The 15,813-nt window shown below is 41.7% G+C and overlaps 1 protein-coding gene across 1 annotated transcript in view; it reads right to left on the bottom strand.

Moving 5' to 3' along the window:
* Nucleotides 1-11,450: 11,450 nt before the first annotated feature.
* The window catches only part of SNX1 (sorting nexin 1), a 111,580-nt gene continuing 107,217 nt past the window's right edge, over nt 11,451-15,813 (bottom strand). The window contains exon 15 of the mRNA XM_073618966.1: nt 11,451-12,145. Within this exon, the coding sequence (XP_073475067.1) occupies nt 12,095-12,145 (51 nt within the window). The 3' untranslated portion in view covers nt 11,451-12,094. The remainder of the gene's footprint in view (nt 12,146-15,813) is intronic.

The following is a 15,813-nucleotide window of genomic DNA, read 5'->3' as shown; positions in this document are numbered from 1 at the left end:
TTCCAAACAGTTGATTTGGCCACACCTAATGTTTTTGCTATCTCTCTGATGGGTTTGTTTTGTTTTTTAGGCCTAATGATGGCTTGCTTCACTGATAGTGACAGCTCTTTGGATCTCATATTGAGAGTTGACAGCAACAGATTCCAAATGCAAATAGCACACTTGAAATGAACTCTGGACCTTTTATCTGCTCCTTGTAAATGGGATAATGAGGGACTAACACACACCTGGCCATGGAACAGCTGAGCAGCCAATTGTCCCACTACTTTTGGTCCCTTAAAAAGTGAGAGGCACATATACAAACTGTTGTAATTCCCACACCATTCACCTGATTTGAATGTAAATACCCTCAAATTAAAGCTGAAAGTCTGCAGTTAAAGCACATCTTGTTTGTTTCATTTCAAATCCATTTTGGTGGTGTATAGAGCCAAAAAGATTAGAATTGAGTTGATGTCCCAATATTTATGGACCTGACTGTATGTCAGGGGAAAAAAACTATTTTTGAGAATTGGAAGTTTGTGGTTTCTAAAATGGGTTGCTTGAATAAAGGCCAAATCGGCATGAGAGTGTTTTAAGTCATTCAAAAGCATATGTCTCTTCTCTGGTAGATTAGTCCCTTCGCATTTAACTAAATCACCTTAATGTTGTCCATCATCACATCAGAGCAGGGGGGGAGGGGTTTGTAATAGGAAGAGAAGGGAGAGGGGGAGAGGGGAGAAAAGTTAGAGGGGGCAGAAAAAAAGGTGAAAAATATGTAACCCAGATAAGGGTATAAAACCCTATTCTATCTAAATTAGTAACTAATAACACTTTGTAATATAGCACACATCTCCCGAACTGTAGGGGACGTGTGCTAGCCTACGCAGGAGAGAGGTTGGTCAAGGCCCAATAAAACAGGACCCAGCCCTTCCCATCCACCCCAGCAATTATAAAATACATGTAACAGTATCAACAAGAAACGAAAAATGTACCTAGTAACACGAGTCATATATCTTCACCCATAAACGTACAGTGTTCCGCAGGGACTACCGCCCTCCATCGTAAAGCAACATTCCTGTCAGGGGAGAGGATCAAGGGCATCAACAGTGGCGCCTTGACACTGAGAAGCAGGTCACTCGGGACCCACAACACTCCAGGAGGTCACACGCCAGTACACACCAACCTGCCACCTCACCGGGTGCACTAGGTCAGAAATACCCACCACCCACAGTGAACAGCTCCTATAAGAGGGGATATTAATTCAGTAGCATAATAAGATATCTATGGTCTGGTGCAATTCCCCACTATGTACCCATATATGGCGTTCCTGCCTACACTGAGCCACTATGCCCACGTCAATGGAGGGTTGCCAGATGGATGGTTCAGTGGCGGCTCAGGGAAGCTATACTGTCACCCATGTCTCCATTTGGGGGGGGGGGGGGGACGACATCCCACAGAAAGGCTGCGATCACCTTAGACCTAAATGTGTCCCCACCTCCCACAAAACCCGGGGGAGGGAGAGGGCAGGGGATACCCCTGCCTGCTATCTAATTACACGTCAATCCCAACAGATATCATGAGCAATGCATGCAGATTGATCACACTATAAGGCAGACAGCATATAAAGGCATGCATCAAGACATTGATCCAAAAAAAATAAAATGACTATGGTAATGGCGTTATATATCATGGCGCTTAGCAGGACACTTGGGAGCCATCAGCAAAACATTAAGGCACAAGGACCTTAGGTCCGTTTAGTTAGGCAGGAGATGGGAAGTGTTCAATCACAAAGTGAATCAATTGATATCAGTTCCTCCAAAAAGTAATTCAGACCAGAGTCACTTAGGCAGGCTGTCCAGCAGGGGTAGGTACATTCTGGATGAGCCAGTGTATCAGAGTCACAACGGAGCTAAGTATGGTATGTAGCAGAAAAAATATGCCAAGAGAAATGTAAGGACTCAGGTAATGTTCAGGGATGGTAGCCCCGATTATGACTCACGTGTTCCCTTAGGGGATGACACCTGGGAACGTCATCGGGTTCTCTGTGGTCTGGGTTGGTAGCCTCTTCCGGATGCCGGGGGAACCATGCAGCTAGATGGCCTTTGATGAAGGATAGCCAATTGGGGTCCGTTATCGGGTCAGATTCCAGGAAGGCAAAGAGAACTGGAAGTGCCTCCGGCGAGCGGAGGGTAAAGTACTGTTGGCTCTTGCGGAACGTGACCGAGAAGGGGAAACCCCATCTGTAGGTGACATCCAGCCTCTTGGCCAGGTCCAGGAGCGGGCGGAGCATGGCTCTATGCTGCAGCGTTGCTCGGGATAGGTTCGGGAGATCTTAATGTGGGCGCCATCGAAGTCCAGGTCACCCGCTTTCCAAGCCCTCCGGAGGGTGGCTTCCTTATGGATGTAATGGTGGATCCGGCAGATCACGTCCGAAGGTCTGGGGGGATCATTCGACCGAGGGCCCAGGGCCCTGTGGATCCGGTCCAGTTCGATCTGCTCCGGGAGATCGCCCGCCCGCTATGGTACGGAAGATAGCAGTTGCTGTGTCAGACAGATCCGCTGCACCTGTGGCCTCCAGACGCAGATTGTTACGGCGGCTCTGGTCCTCTATATCCTCTAGATGCAGTTGTAGGGTTACTGCAGCGTCTGTGTGGGAACTTTGGAGGGATTCCAAGGCAGTCACCCTTTGGTCTAACGCGGCCACGAGGATTCCTCCGCAGTGAGTCTGGGGGAACAGATATTTTTTACACTTGGGCTGGCTATACACAAAATTTTCTTGTTCAGTCTGCAGGAACAATGTGGATGGCGGAATCTACATTGGTAGCTATTGTATTCAGACCGCTGCAGCACCCTTGGCCACCTGAATACCCAGTGACTGCATCTGACTGGATGCAAAGATAAAACATAGCACAGGGAAGGACTCCACATGTAGTATTAAAAATAGTAGGATTTACTAAATAAGAACACTCAAAGTTGATGCACTCACAAGTATGGTCTTGCACTGTTGTATGTAACAGTGTAGCTGGATCAAGCTGTGGAGCTTATACAAGTTCACATTTGTGAGTGCACTAGCTTTGAGTGTTCTTAATAAATCCTGCTGATTTTAATACTACACTTGGAGTCCTTCCAGTGCTGTTTTATCTTTACATGTACCTGGAGTTCCCTGCTCTGCACTCCATGCTGCAAAGGACTGTTTATAGTAGCCATGCATCTAGTGTCTGTTTAGTATTACTTTAGTGGGGCATTAAGCCCAAACACACACAGACACACACACACACACACACACTTTAACCACTTCATTCCCGGAAGGATTTTACCCCCTTCCTAACCAGAGCATTTTTTGCAATACGGCACTGTGTCGCTGTGTGACGTTGTACCCAAACAAAATTGACGTCCTTTTTTTCCCCCACAAATAGACATTTCTTTTGGTGGTATTTGAACATCTCTGCAGTTTTATTTTTTGCTCTATAAACAAAAAAGACTGACAATTTTGAGAAAAAGGCAATTTTTTTTTACTTTTTGCTATAATAAATATCCCCCAAAATATATATAAAAAAAACAAATTTCTTCCACAGTTTAGGCCGATATGTATTCTTCTAAATATTTTTGGTTAAAAAAAAAATAAAAAAAATCGCAATAAGTGTATATTGATTGGTTTGCGCAAAAGAGTTATAGCATCTACAAAATAAATTGGCATTTTTATTATTTTTTTTTTTTTTTTCACTAGTAATGGCGGCGATCTGTGATTTTTATCGGGACTGCAACATTATGGCGGATAGATCGGACACTTTTGACACTATTTTGGGACTACTGACATTTATACAGCGACCAGAGATACAAATAGCCACTGATTACTGTATAAATGACACTGGCAGGGAAGGGGTTAAACACTAGGGGCGATCAAGGGATTAAGTGTGTTCCCTGGATGTGTTCTAACTGTATTAGGGATGGGCTCAATACAACATGACGGGGAGCAGTATATCCCTGTCATGTTGCTAGGCAAAACAGGGAAATGCCTTGTTTACATAGGCATCTCCCCGTTTTGCTTCTCCTCGCCGCAATCGCGGGCCACCGGCGAACATCAAGTTCGTGGGACCTGCAGGCACACTCCCACGGCGCACCCGCTAGGTGGAAAATTTAAAGGGATGAACAAGTACGGCCTTTTGCCTGCCTGTGCCATTCTGTCGGCGTGTGGCGGTCAGCAAGTGGTTAACTGCTTCAGCTTAACCCCCTTCACGACCAGGCCATTTTTTGGGATATGGCACTGCGTTACTTTAACGGACAATTGCGCAGTCGTGTGACACTGTACACAAATAAAATTGATGTCCTTTTTCCCACAAATAGACCTTTTTTTTGTGGTATTTGACCACCTCTGCGTTTTTTTTTTTTGTTGCACTATAAACAAAAAAGGACCGACAATTTTGAAAAAAAAAAATCTATATTTTTTACTTTCTGCTATAAAGCACATCCAATAAAAAAAAAAAAAAAGTAAAAAAAAAAATCAAATTTCTTCATCAATTTAGGTAAATATTTATTCTGCTACATATTTTTGGGGAAAAAAATTCCAATAAGTGTGTATTGATTGGTTTATGCAAAAGTTATAGCGTCTACAAAAAAGGGATATTTTTATGGAATTTGTATTTATTTATTTTTTTTTACTAGTAATGGCGGCGATCAGCAATTTATAGTGGGACTGTGACATTGCGGCATACAAATCGGACACTAAGTGACACTTTTTTGGGGACCAGTGACACCAATATAGTGATCAGTGCTAAAAAAAAATACGCATGGTCACTGTACTGACACTGGCAGGGAAGGGGTTAACATCAGGGGCGATCAAAAGGGCATGTGTTCCTAGGCAGTGCTTTACTACTGTGTGGGAGGTGCTTGTACTGTGGGAAGACAGAGATCCGTGTTCCTGCTTAGCAGAATCACAGAATCTCGGTCTTTCCTACTAACAGAACGGCGATCTGCCTTGTTTACATAGACCGCAGTTCTGTCTCTGTCGGGAATGATCGGTGGGTCCTTCGGACCCACTGATTAACTCCCGCTGTGTCCATCACATTTAAAGCAGGTTGCCGGCAGTGTGCATGCGAAGTACAAAATCACGTACCCTAATTTTGCGCAGGGGAGCCGCTGCTGCCGCCGCCCCGCAGTGCATGGGGCAGTTGGCAAGAGGTTAATTTACATTGTCTCTTCTATTTCTGTATGTGGATGATGGCACAGCAATTTAATAAAAGAAACATCTAAGTGCCTTTTTCCTAATCGATATACAGCTGTCACATGACCCACATCTTTCCCAGCCTGTCAGTAGGGAAACATAAGCAGGAGGAGTTTAGTCCTCTGCTGCTTGTTACATGTTCAAAATAAAAAAAACAGCCTTTGGAATACAGAGTAAATATAAATAATATCAATAAACTTTTTAAAATATATATTTGAAATCTAATCTTTATTTTTTGGCAATAACATGGCTGTGTCACACCCCTCCAGTCTGTCTTTTGGAATAAGAGGGAGATCAAGCCTCCATTAATCTACATGTAATATCCCACCCTCATTTTTAGCTGGTTAGTGGGCATGGAGGGAGGGAGTGGGCTGCCATTGTGTATACACCCACATATGGGACTCTATAGTCACATGCACTGCTCAGATGTGATAGGGAGAAAATGCTCAGCATAGACACTCACTGAAAACTGAGCATGTGCAGAGATGCCACTACAGCAGCAAAATCCCTAGCTGAATTGGGGACATGGACAGAAAGGGGATAGAGAACAGCAGGAACAACCATGTTTTTTTTTTTTTGCAGAATACAGGTAACGAATCTCAGTGACAGAGTATGAACAGCATGTAATACACCATTTATTGATAGTTTTTTATGATGTGGGTTTAGTGACACTTTAATTTCCATCGATTCATGTTTGTAATTGACAGGATCAATCTCTGTTCAATTGTTTTTTTTCACTGCTGAGTGGTCACTGACAGTTTCTAGATCTATAGGTGGTATTTTGAATACATGGTATTTATTCACGTGTGATAACTGTTTATTACCGGTTTATAGTGGAGCGCACGTGTTTTGGTGTATTTTTATCACATTGGATGCAGCCACTGTTCGTCTGCCGATTTTCCAATCTACTCCTTCGATTTTGAAAGTTTTGTTGAGCCAGGTGGTGCCAATAGGGCCACCTAAAGCTAAAATTTTTAGCCAATTCAGCACTTCAAAAACACTTGAATGCTATGTTTTGCAGACCTAAAGGGGTCGTATAGTAGAAGTTCCTTGTTAGGGGTTTCAGTACACTGAATCCCTATTTTCAGCTTCAGTATGTTGAGTGACAAATAATTATGCAGATTAGTAGATTTCACTTCACTTGTTGCAATTTTGATCTAGGTAGTGACTAAGAATTTATTGCAGTGACAGCCAGTATTGCATTTTTAAAAGTAGGTAAGCGCCAGATGATCTGCTGATCCCAGTGCATGGGGCTCCGTATTAAGCTGTAAGTGAAGGCCACAGGTCCAGCCCAGCTGCCGGCCACCCGCTTGTGAAGGTTGAGAGGTTGACAGCAGCTGTGGCTGGGCTGGACTGTGTCCTTAGCAGTACAAATGTTTAGGGCAGTCTGCACCCAGGGATGAATGACTGTAACCTATACATTGCAGAAATTGTCAGCCTCTCATAAGTGTTTAATAGGCTGCCAGTAACAGGGCTGGATGGGGCACCTGTGCCCTCCACCTGCAACTAAATGCCAGAGACCCATGGACTATGGCTAAATGCCCAGTGTGCATGGGGCCCTGAAATTTACTGTTAACTGTTGATTTTCATTTACTACAGATGTTTCATCGTTGGAGCATCACACAATTCAGGAAAGTACAACCTAAATCCTCTGAAGACTGGACAAACTTGCATGTATGTATCCAGGTAAATCTTTGCATGTCCAATTTGGTAATTTCCAGATCAGCTAATCAGTGCTTTACAACCTATATTTATATGTTATAGTAACCAATCAGCCTCCAGGTTTTATTGTCAAAGGTTTATTGTCACCCAAGATTTACACACCTTTCACTAAAGACTTATCCACTTTTCTAATGGAATCTGGTGAGATTTGTATGATTCGTACAAATAATAATGGAACCGAAGAGCTCCTTTACACCACAATCCCCAAAATCCTTGTGCAATTACCAATGCCCTTCTGTATGAATTTGTAATGCATTTTGGGTGCGTCAGCAGTGCTTTTTAGGTCTTATTTTTTCCAAGTTGCACTTACATCATGCATAGTTACATAGTTGGTAAGTTGAATAAAGACAACAGTCCATCCAGTTCAACGTGTGTGTGTAAAAAATCATTTCCCATATCCCCGTATCTTGTTTTTGCTAAGATGCATGTCCAAGAGTCTTTTAAAACTATCAGTACTTCCTGCTGACACCACCCTGACAGTGAAAATCTCCCTACGCAACTTATGGTTAAACCGCTTCTCTTCCAGTCCCATCGTGTGGCCCCCTGTCCTCTTACACTCCCTGGGACTGAAAAGTTTTACTTACGCTGGGATCACTATTTTGATATTGCTATATCTCCTCTCAAGTGAGAATTTAGCGCTGTTCCTCATAATTGAGGTCCGCCAGTCCCCATATTAATTTAGTGCATTCTGGTACATTTACGTGTGGGGGAAAATGCAGTATGCTGTAGTTTCTCTTTTTAAATGCATATGAACATACTGCAATGGTGTAAACTATGATCATTGAAATACATTCATTTTTATTACATATGCGTTTGTACATTTGAAAAACAGTCTACTACATCTGATGTAAATGAGCCCTAAGTTTTAGTTCCACACTCTTTGTGATGCAATACCCAAAAAGGGAAGATTTGTACCAATAAAAGGTTTCATTTCAGAAAGTTAAATTTTTTAAGTAATTATCTAACAATCATTCTACTGAAGCATGAGTATAGTCTTGGAAGGTTAATCCATAATTCTTTATCTTTGACTCTATATAGCTATATCATACCTATTGTGAATATGGTCATTTAACCATTTTTCTTCTGTTTTTCTTTCTTCTCTGAATTTTCTTGCAATTTTACAAATTTTATATTTCATTCTGTACTAATCTACAAATGGAATTTACTAAAAACACTCAACATAAAAAGTGAAGGCTGCCTTGTTTTTCCTGACCAATAATAGTGCACTACAAAACATTCCCTGTTCACAGACACAGCTGTATGCAGCATGAGATCTTCTAAGACATATCCCACCCTCGTCTGGCTCTGATGACTGCTATTCTCATGAGACTTGGAGTGAAATTTGACGATCTCACTACTGTTCAGCTTTTGGTTTTTCTGAGGGTCTGAAAAAGGAGGAAGCTATACCTGAGTGATGTCACAATGTCCACCTTGTCCAATCCGAGAACACTTTTCATTTATTGAGAACAGTGCAAGGCATTCTCTGAATGTCAGCTGTGCAGAGCAAATGACCCCTGGAAGCTACTATACAGAAGGGCAGCTGCTCAGCACGTTAAGTGGAAAACTGCTGCTATCAATGTAAGTATGCAAAATATATCCCTGGAGTTCAGCTTTAACAAAATAACACAAGTACAGAAAAGCAAGCTTGTAAAAAAATGTGAAAGGCACATCAAAGAGGTCATTTTGACCTACCGGTAAACTCCATATCTTGAAGCAGCGTGTCCCTTGCAAGGTCCAAAAAAGAGGACAAAGAGGGAATGTGTCCATTTGATTGTAGCAGTAGCCTTGAGGTATACTCTAACGCAGGCATCCTCAAACTATGGCCCTCCAGCTGTTGCAGAACTACACATCCCATGAGGCATTGTAAAACTCTGACATTCACAGACATGACTAGGCATGATGGGAATTGTAGCTCCTGAACAACTGGAGGGCCGTAGTTTGAAGACCCATGGTCTAATGGCTCTAAATACATCCAGGCAACGTAGAGAGATTTTGACAATGTCCTCATTCAGGTGGAATGCAATTTTGGGAAGAAAGGATGGCCTTGGATGTAAGACAAACTTGTCAATATGAAGAATGAAGAAAGATTTTTACAGGAATGGGCTACCAATTCAGGAAAACATCTGACAGATGTCACAGTGACCATAAAGGCTACTTTGCTTAAGAGAACAGGGCCAGTTTGGTGCAATTAGACTTTACCTCTCTTACTCTATTTCTTGAGCAGACGAGGTAGAATTTGTACTGGAGGGAAAGCGTAAATTAGCTTAAATTGAGACCAGGGATTATCAAACAAATAATATTAAGGATTATCAAACAATAACTTTCGCGACCGGAAGTCTCCTTTGTTTATTCGTTTCTTCAATTGTAAGTTGATATTATTATTAAAATTATTTGCTAAATACTACACCATGGAGTCCTCCTCTTGCCTTTGCATGTTATTGAGCACTGCCAATCTGAGAGCCTGACTGTTCCTGATCGACTGGGGAATCAGAAATCGATCGGCCAGTGTGGAATACCCAAGCTTGATTTATTTCTATGAGGTGAGAGGCTGGGGGAAACGGCATCACTCACATCGGATGGAGTACCCTAACTAGAGTGTGGCACATGCACTTTATATTTATAAATGGATGCACTGTATATCGGATGAACTGTCCTGTTGATTGGGATCCAGCAATGTTTTTGGACTTACTACACTTATAAAGACTTCGATGTCACAAATTAATATTATTTGCATAAGAATTTAGTTGCACTTTTTGGAAGTTTTTTACTGTCACTTTGCAATTTTGATATTATTGCACATTCACTGCATTACTGGTATTTGATATTTATACCAGCTTGTTCATTTTTTGCACTTTAATATTTAGCTGCTATTGTTGCACTATTTTGCACAGATTTATATTTGAATGTTTTTATTTTTAGTGATCACTTAGTTACTGTCATTGATTTAGGATTTGCTTTAGTAAGCGCCACATTTCTTTACGTTTCAATTCTATTTAGTGTGTGAACACTGTTTCTTGTTGGCAGCTACTATTTTAATTACATTTAATTTATTTTTGATTAATTTATTCGCCTTGTGTGGTTTGCGCATTAGTACATTTTCTACACAACTAAAGGAATAACCCACTTCCTTTGTGAACTCTTCTTCCATTGGATAGAGTTCAGTAAAGATTTTGGAGAGGTATGAAAATTCTTTCAGGGGTGACCCAGTTGTCATAGACTGCACATTCTATCTAGTCATGAACAGGGAGTTTTGCAGGGTTTTGTAGGTCTCTTTATACCCAAAGGGATATGGTGAGACGGAGAAGAGTCAATTTGCATAATTTCAAGGCTTTTGCGGACAGTGGCAATGAGCTTTTTTTAATGCTGGCAAGTATCTTGCTGAAGCTCCCTCTTCAATAAAGTAACAATTTGGGAGAGAAGGGAAAATCTTCCATAGCTTTCTCAATATCCTTTTCATTTCCTTCTGTGTCTGCATCCTCTAGGACTGGCATATCAGGTTCCGGCTCAGAAACGGGAGTAGGAGAAGAGGCATGGCGTTTTTGAGCCCTGGACGAAAATGGCTGTAATCAAAGGAAATATGACAGATGCACAGAATTCTGATTTAGTAAAATAGACTGCTTGTTGTGTTATTGAAATAGAGGTAGAATCAGATGCCGAGACTGCTCTGGTGCAAGACATACATCTTAATAGAGTATCTTGCAGCAGAGCAAATGCTTGCCTGCGATTTTGTATTAGCTCCCTTTCCCCAGGTCTCTGGCATAGCTACAAGTGAGGGTATTCCCCTGTGGGGTACTCATGGAATAGGGTGCGGGGTATAGGGAAAGTGTGTCCGAAAGGAGTACATGGTATCCCAGGTTTAGACCATCCTGTAACAAATCCTTGTGGTGAAAAGGCAGGAGTACCTTATAAAGGCATCTAGGTGGATCTGGCAGTGACTAGTCTATTGATAATAAATGGCTTCAGCCAAACACTATCCATGAGTGAAAGAAATGTTTTTGTGTTATTCATATTCTCTGAAAAACGGCCAAGAAATCTCTAAATTTTGCCAGGGTATGTAAACTTATGAGCATAACTGTACATGTATACTAGACAGCCCCGGTGCCAAACAGTACAATTTGTAAGCTATTCCATCACTGCAAGACACCATGTAATGTGGGTACTCAATAAAGTGTCATGAATTCCATTGTCCGATGTGCCGGACCACAAAAATACATAGTCAAACCAGAAGTCAGTGACAATATGGTTAACTGAATGTCATGGTAGAGACAGAGCTTTGGGGATTGGAGGATGCTTATTAAGACAGACAGCACAGGAAACCAACAGGATGATCAAGTCCTGACCCACACCTCTCTTACTCGTTGGAGTTGCTCTCTCAACATACCAGCAAATAGTGAAGAGAGCAACCAATGCATCTATCCTATTGCAGTGTCAACTTTGTTCTACTTCCTAGGAACAGGAAGGAGTGTCTGCATAATCCATACACACAAAAAAGTAAACATACACCACAAACATATTAAATACATCAGAGGGCTTTTCAAAGTTTTATTGAATAACTGTGTACTTCTTGCAGAATAGAAAGGCTCCATTCTCTGTGTCTGTGTCACAGCCAAAAAATATACATTATATATTTATATTAATAAACCCACCCCAAGAAACTCCCATCCATTTCATTTGTTGTAGTTTTCTCGCAGAAAGCCCCAAAAGCCCTAATTATCACTTTATAGAGTTAATAAGAAAATATATGTGGAAGTTAAATGAAAAATATACACAAGAAATGTTAACAGAAAAAGATGTGTCTAAGTGCTGGGACAGAACTGTCCTTTTTTTTTTTTAAAGTTAACTCTTGCCTGTCAAACCAGTCTGCCATTGTAGTAAAATGTTTGTAGGCTGATCTGGCAGTGAGAGAGGAAATGTGGAAGGGGGTCCAGAAACAGGAAACCGTCAATAATCCTGATTAATCAGCTCTGAGATAAAGATCCAAAAAATGCGCTGCACAGCAATGCGCAACAGACTTCATTCAGCACTGAAGGAGTAAAAAGAGTCGGACAACATCAGGCAGATGTAGAAGCAGAAGAGTGTGACTCTATAGTCTCTAAAAGGCAAGAGGTATAATATTCATATATTTAAAAAAAAAAAAAAAAAAAAAACAACTGTAACTGTGCCCCTTGGCAGTTAGGATATAACTTTTGCTTCTGGTAAAAATGCTTCCCAATACTTAGCCAGCTGAAACAATAAAAAAAAATTAAAGTCAGTATCTGAAAGAAAAGGTTAACAGTTTATTAGTTAATACTTCTACACAACTTATATGTGCTAATGTCCGCCAAATAAAAAGCGTGTATTTACAGCCAAAGCTTTTTGTTTCGTTTTGGACAGAGCACAGAATGGTTAGATTTCCTGTAAGGAAGGTTTTTAATTTACCTGTGCCCAGATAATGAACATTAACGTATTTATAGATTCCTGACAAGCAGTAAAAGAACTTTAAAAAAGCCACCCAGACTTCTATAACTGCTTGTAATTTTAAGTAATTCATTCTCAAACGTTCACAACAAAAGACAGTAAATTTGGGTTTTTAGTTTGACAGCTTAGAAACATTTGCTGTGTAGTTACATATAAAGGGCTGGCAGGTTGCCATAATAGATAAGATTTCAGTGCCTCTGTTTTTTTTGAACTTTTGAAGACAAATTTCTCACAATGCCTACACATACACTATAGTGTCAAAAGTATTGGGACACCTGCCTTTACACACAAACTTTAATGGCATTCCAGTCTTAGTCCATCCTTTGCAGCTATAGCCGCTTCAACTCTTCTGGGAAGGCGGTCCACAAGGTTTAGGAGTGTGTCTATGGGAATGCCATTTTTCCAGAAGCGCATTTGTGAGGTCAGGCACTGATGTTGGACGAGAAGGCCTGGCTCGCAGTCTCCGCTCTAATTCATCCCCAAGGTGTTCTATATAGTGTCGAGGTCAGGACTCCTCCACCCCAAACTCGCTCATCCATGTCTTTATGGACCTGGCTTTGTGCACTGGTGCGCAGTCACGTTGGAACCGGAATGGGCCATCCCCAAACTGTTCCCACAAAGTTGGGAGTATGAAAATTGTCCAAAATGTTTTGGTGGTGTCTTGGTATGCTGATGCCTTAAGAGTTCCCTTCACTAGAACTAAGGGGCCAAGCCCAACCCCTTAAAAACAACCCCACAGCAGAATCCCCCCTCCACCAAATGATTTGGATGAGTGCACAAAGCAAGGTCCATAAAGACATAGATGAGCGAGTTTGGGGTGGAGGAACTTGAGTGGCCTGCACAGAGTCCTGACCTCAACCCGATAGAACACCTTTGGGATGAATTAGGGCGGAGACTGTGAGCCAGGCCTTCTAGTCCAACATCAGTGCCTGACCTCACAAATGCTCTTCTGGAATAATGGTCAAACATTCCCATAGACACACTCCTAAACCTTGTGGACAGCCTTCTCAGAAGAGATGAAGCTGTTATAGCTGCAAAGGGTGGGCCAACTCGATATTGAACCCTACAGACTAAGACGCCAATTAAAGTTCATGTGTGTAAAGGCAGGCATACCAATGCTTTTGACAATATAGTTTATTTATATGTAGAAGTGAATGAAGACTTGTTTTAACGTGTCTATTCAAAATATGTGAATATGTACATAGTCTGAACACATGTTCACTTTAAAAGTACAGCCATCAGAAAAGAATATGCCTGCCACTGCCAACCTCCTCCTGAAAATGACCGCTGCCTAGCTGTGCCTGAATTCCATACTTATGAGTCACAGACCTGGAATAAAAATCAGAATTCTGCATTACACTATATATCAGAGGTAGGCAACCTTAGCCCTCCAGCTGTGGTGAAAGTCCCATGACAATCACAGGCATGAATCCTAGAGGCAGAGGCATGATGGGATTTGTAGTTTCACCACAGCTGGAGGGCCGAGGTACCCTACCCCTGCTATACATGTTACTGGCCAGTGACTCAACACATTAAAGCAAAATATCAGCACAAGAGCTAGAAGTTCTAGAGGATGAGTGAGGCCAGCAATACCCGTCCATATAATTCTCTCATTAAATATTTATTTTAGAAATATGGGCTTATTTCATCACCTTTGGTAGGATAAAAATACAGTTAAAAGTTTTTTGTTTTATATGTTTGATTCTGCCAAAAATACAGTGAGCTCTTCACTACAAATGCTGCCCTAAATCTCAAGCAGCATTATCAACCCTGTATAATTCACTTCTGTGGACTACAGAACACCTCCTGCTTTCCTCTTCTCCATAAGAGTGGTGTTCTGTAGTGCACACAAATTGGGCAAGGCTGGTAACACACCAACATTTTTTCTGCAGCAGAGAAAGTGTCAGAAGCAAACAGATGCTCCTTCATAGCTATTGTACAGTAATCATACGTTGTTACCTTAGAAGGGAAGTATGTTACAGGTAGCAATTAAAAAAAAAAAAAAAACACACACACACACACACACACACATACAAAAAAAACAAAATGCAGCCACCTTGTCTATGGACTAGTAAGCTGCAATAATAGGATTTTTGACTTATTATAAAAGGATTTATATAGCGCCAAATGTTTGCGAAGCGCTTAACAAAATGAAGGAAGACATTACAGTTACATTACAATTTGGTACAAGAGGAATCAGAGGGCCAGTTGATACAAAAGGTAATAGCTGTGGGGGATGAGCTGATGGAGAAAGTAAAACAGTATTAGTTAGAAACAGGATAAGCTTCTTTAAAGAGAAGGGTTTTCAGGGCTTGTCTAAAGATGGATAGATTAGGGGACAGTCGGACCGATTGGGGTAGGGAGTTCCAAAGGATGGGAGAAGCTCTGGAGAAATCCTGGAGGCAAGCATGGGAGGAGGTGACAAGGGAGCTAGAGAGCAGGAGGTCTTGGGAGGACCGAAGAGAGCGGCTTGGTTGGTATTTTGAGACTAGGTTAGTGATAGGGCTGTCCCAATACCGATACTAGTATCGGTTTCGGCACCGATACCGAGCATTTGCCCAAGTACTTGTACTTGGGCAAATGCTCCCGATGCTTCCCCCGATACCTAGAGGACAGCTGTGATCGGCGCGTGGGGGAGTTACAAGATTCTCCCCCAGCGGCTTTCAGCAGCTTTAGTGACATACAGCGGTGATCGGTTACCGCTGTATGTCACTGCATCCTTCTCCATGCCCCCTCCGTTCCTCTGTCCCCCTCTGTTTCTCTCTCCTTCCCTGTGCCTCTCCGCTGTCCCCTCCGTTCCTCTCTCCTTCCCTGTGCCTCTCCGCTGTCCCCTCCGTTCCCCTCTCCTTCTCTGTCCCCTCAGTTCTGCTGTCTCTCTCCGCTGTGTGAATGGACAGAGTCAGCTGACTCTGTCCATTCACATAACTGAAACATTGTAATCGCTTGTGATTACGATGTGTCAGTTTATGAATGGAGAGGAGCCGCTGTCTTCTCTCCATTCATTCTCAGTGCAGCTGAGGCTGCAGAGAAAGGTACTGGGGAATCTCTATCCTCTGTCTCTTTCTCTGTCTAAAGGGGGAGATATCAGAGGTCTGTTAAGACCCCTGATATCTCACCAAAGCCCCCCCAACAGGGCTGATTAAAAAAAAAAAAAAAAAAAAAAAAAAACACCATATAAAGAATAAAAAAAATATTATTGTAAAAAATAAAAATTGTAAAAAAAACCAAAAAAAAAAAAAACAACAACAACACACATACACCGTTCCCCCCCCCAAAAAAAAATAAAGAAAACACTGTTAAAAAAAACAAAAAAAAACAAAAAAACACTGTCACGTGACATTAAAAAAAAAAGTGTCGGTAATCGGTATCGGCGAGTACTTGAAAAAAAGTATCGGTAATTGTACTCGGTCCTAAAAAAGTGGTATCGGGACAAC

The sequence above is a fragment of the Aquarana catesbeiana genome, linkage group LG03, assembly GCF_042186555.1.
Source record: "Aquarana catesbeiana isolate 2022-GZ linkage group LG03, ASM4218655v1, whole genome shotgun sequence".
NCBI classification, from domain to species: domain Eukaryota; kingdom Metazoa; phylum Chordata; class Amphibia; order Anura; family Ranidae; genus Aquarana; species Aquarana catesbeiana.
The sequence above is the reverse complement of the archived record's forward strand: the minus strand, read 5'-3'. Positions and strand labels throughout refer to the sequence as shown.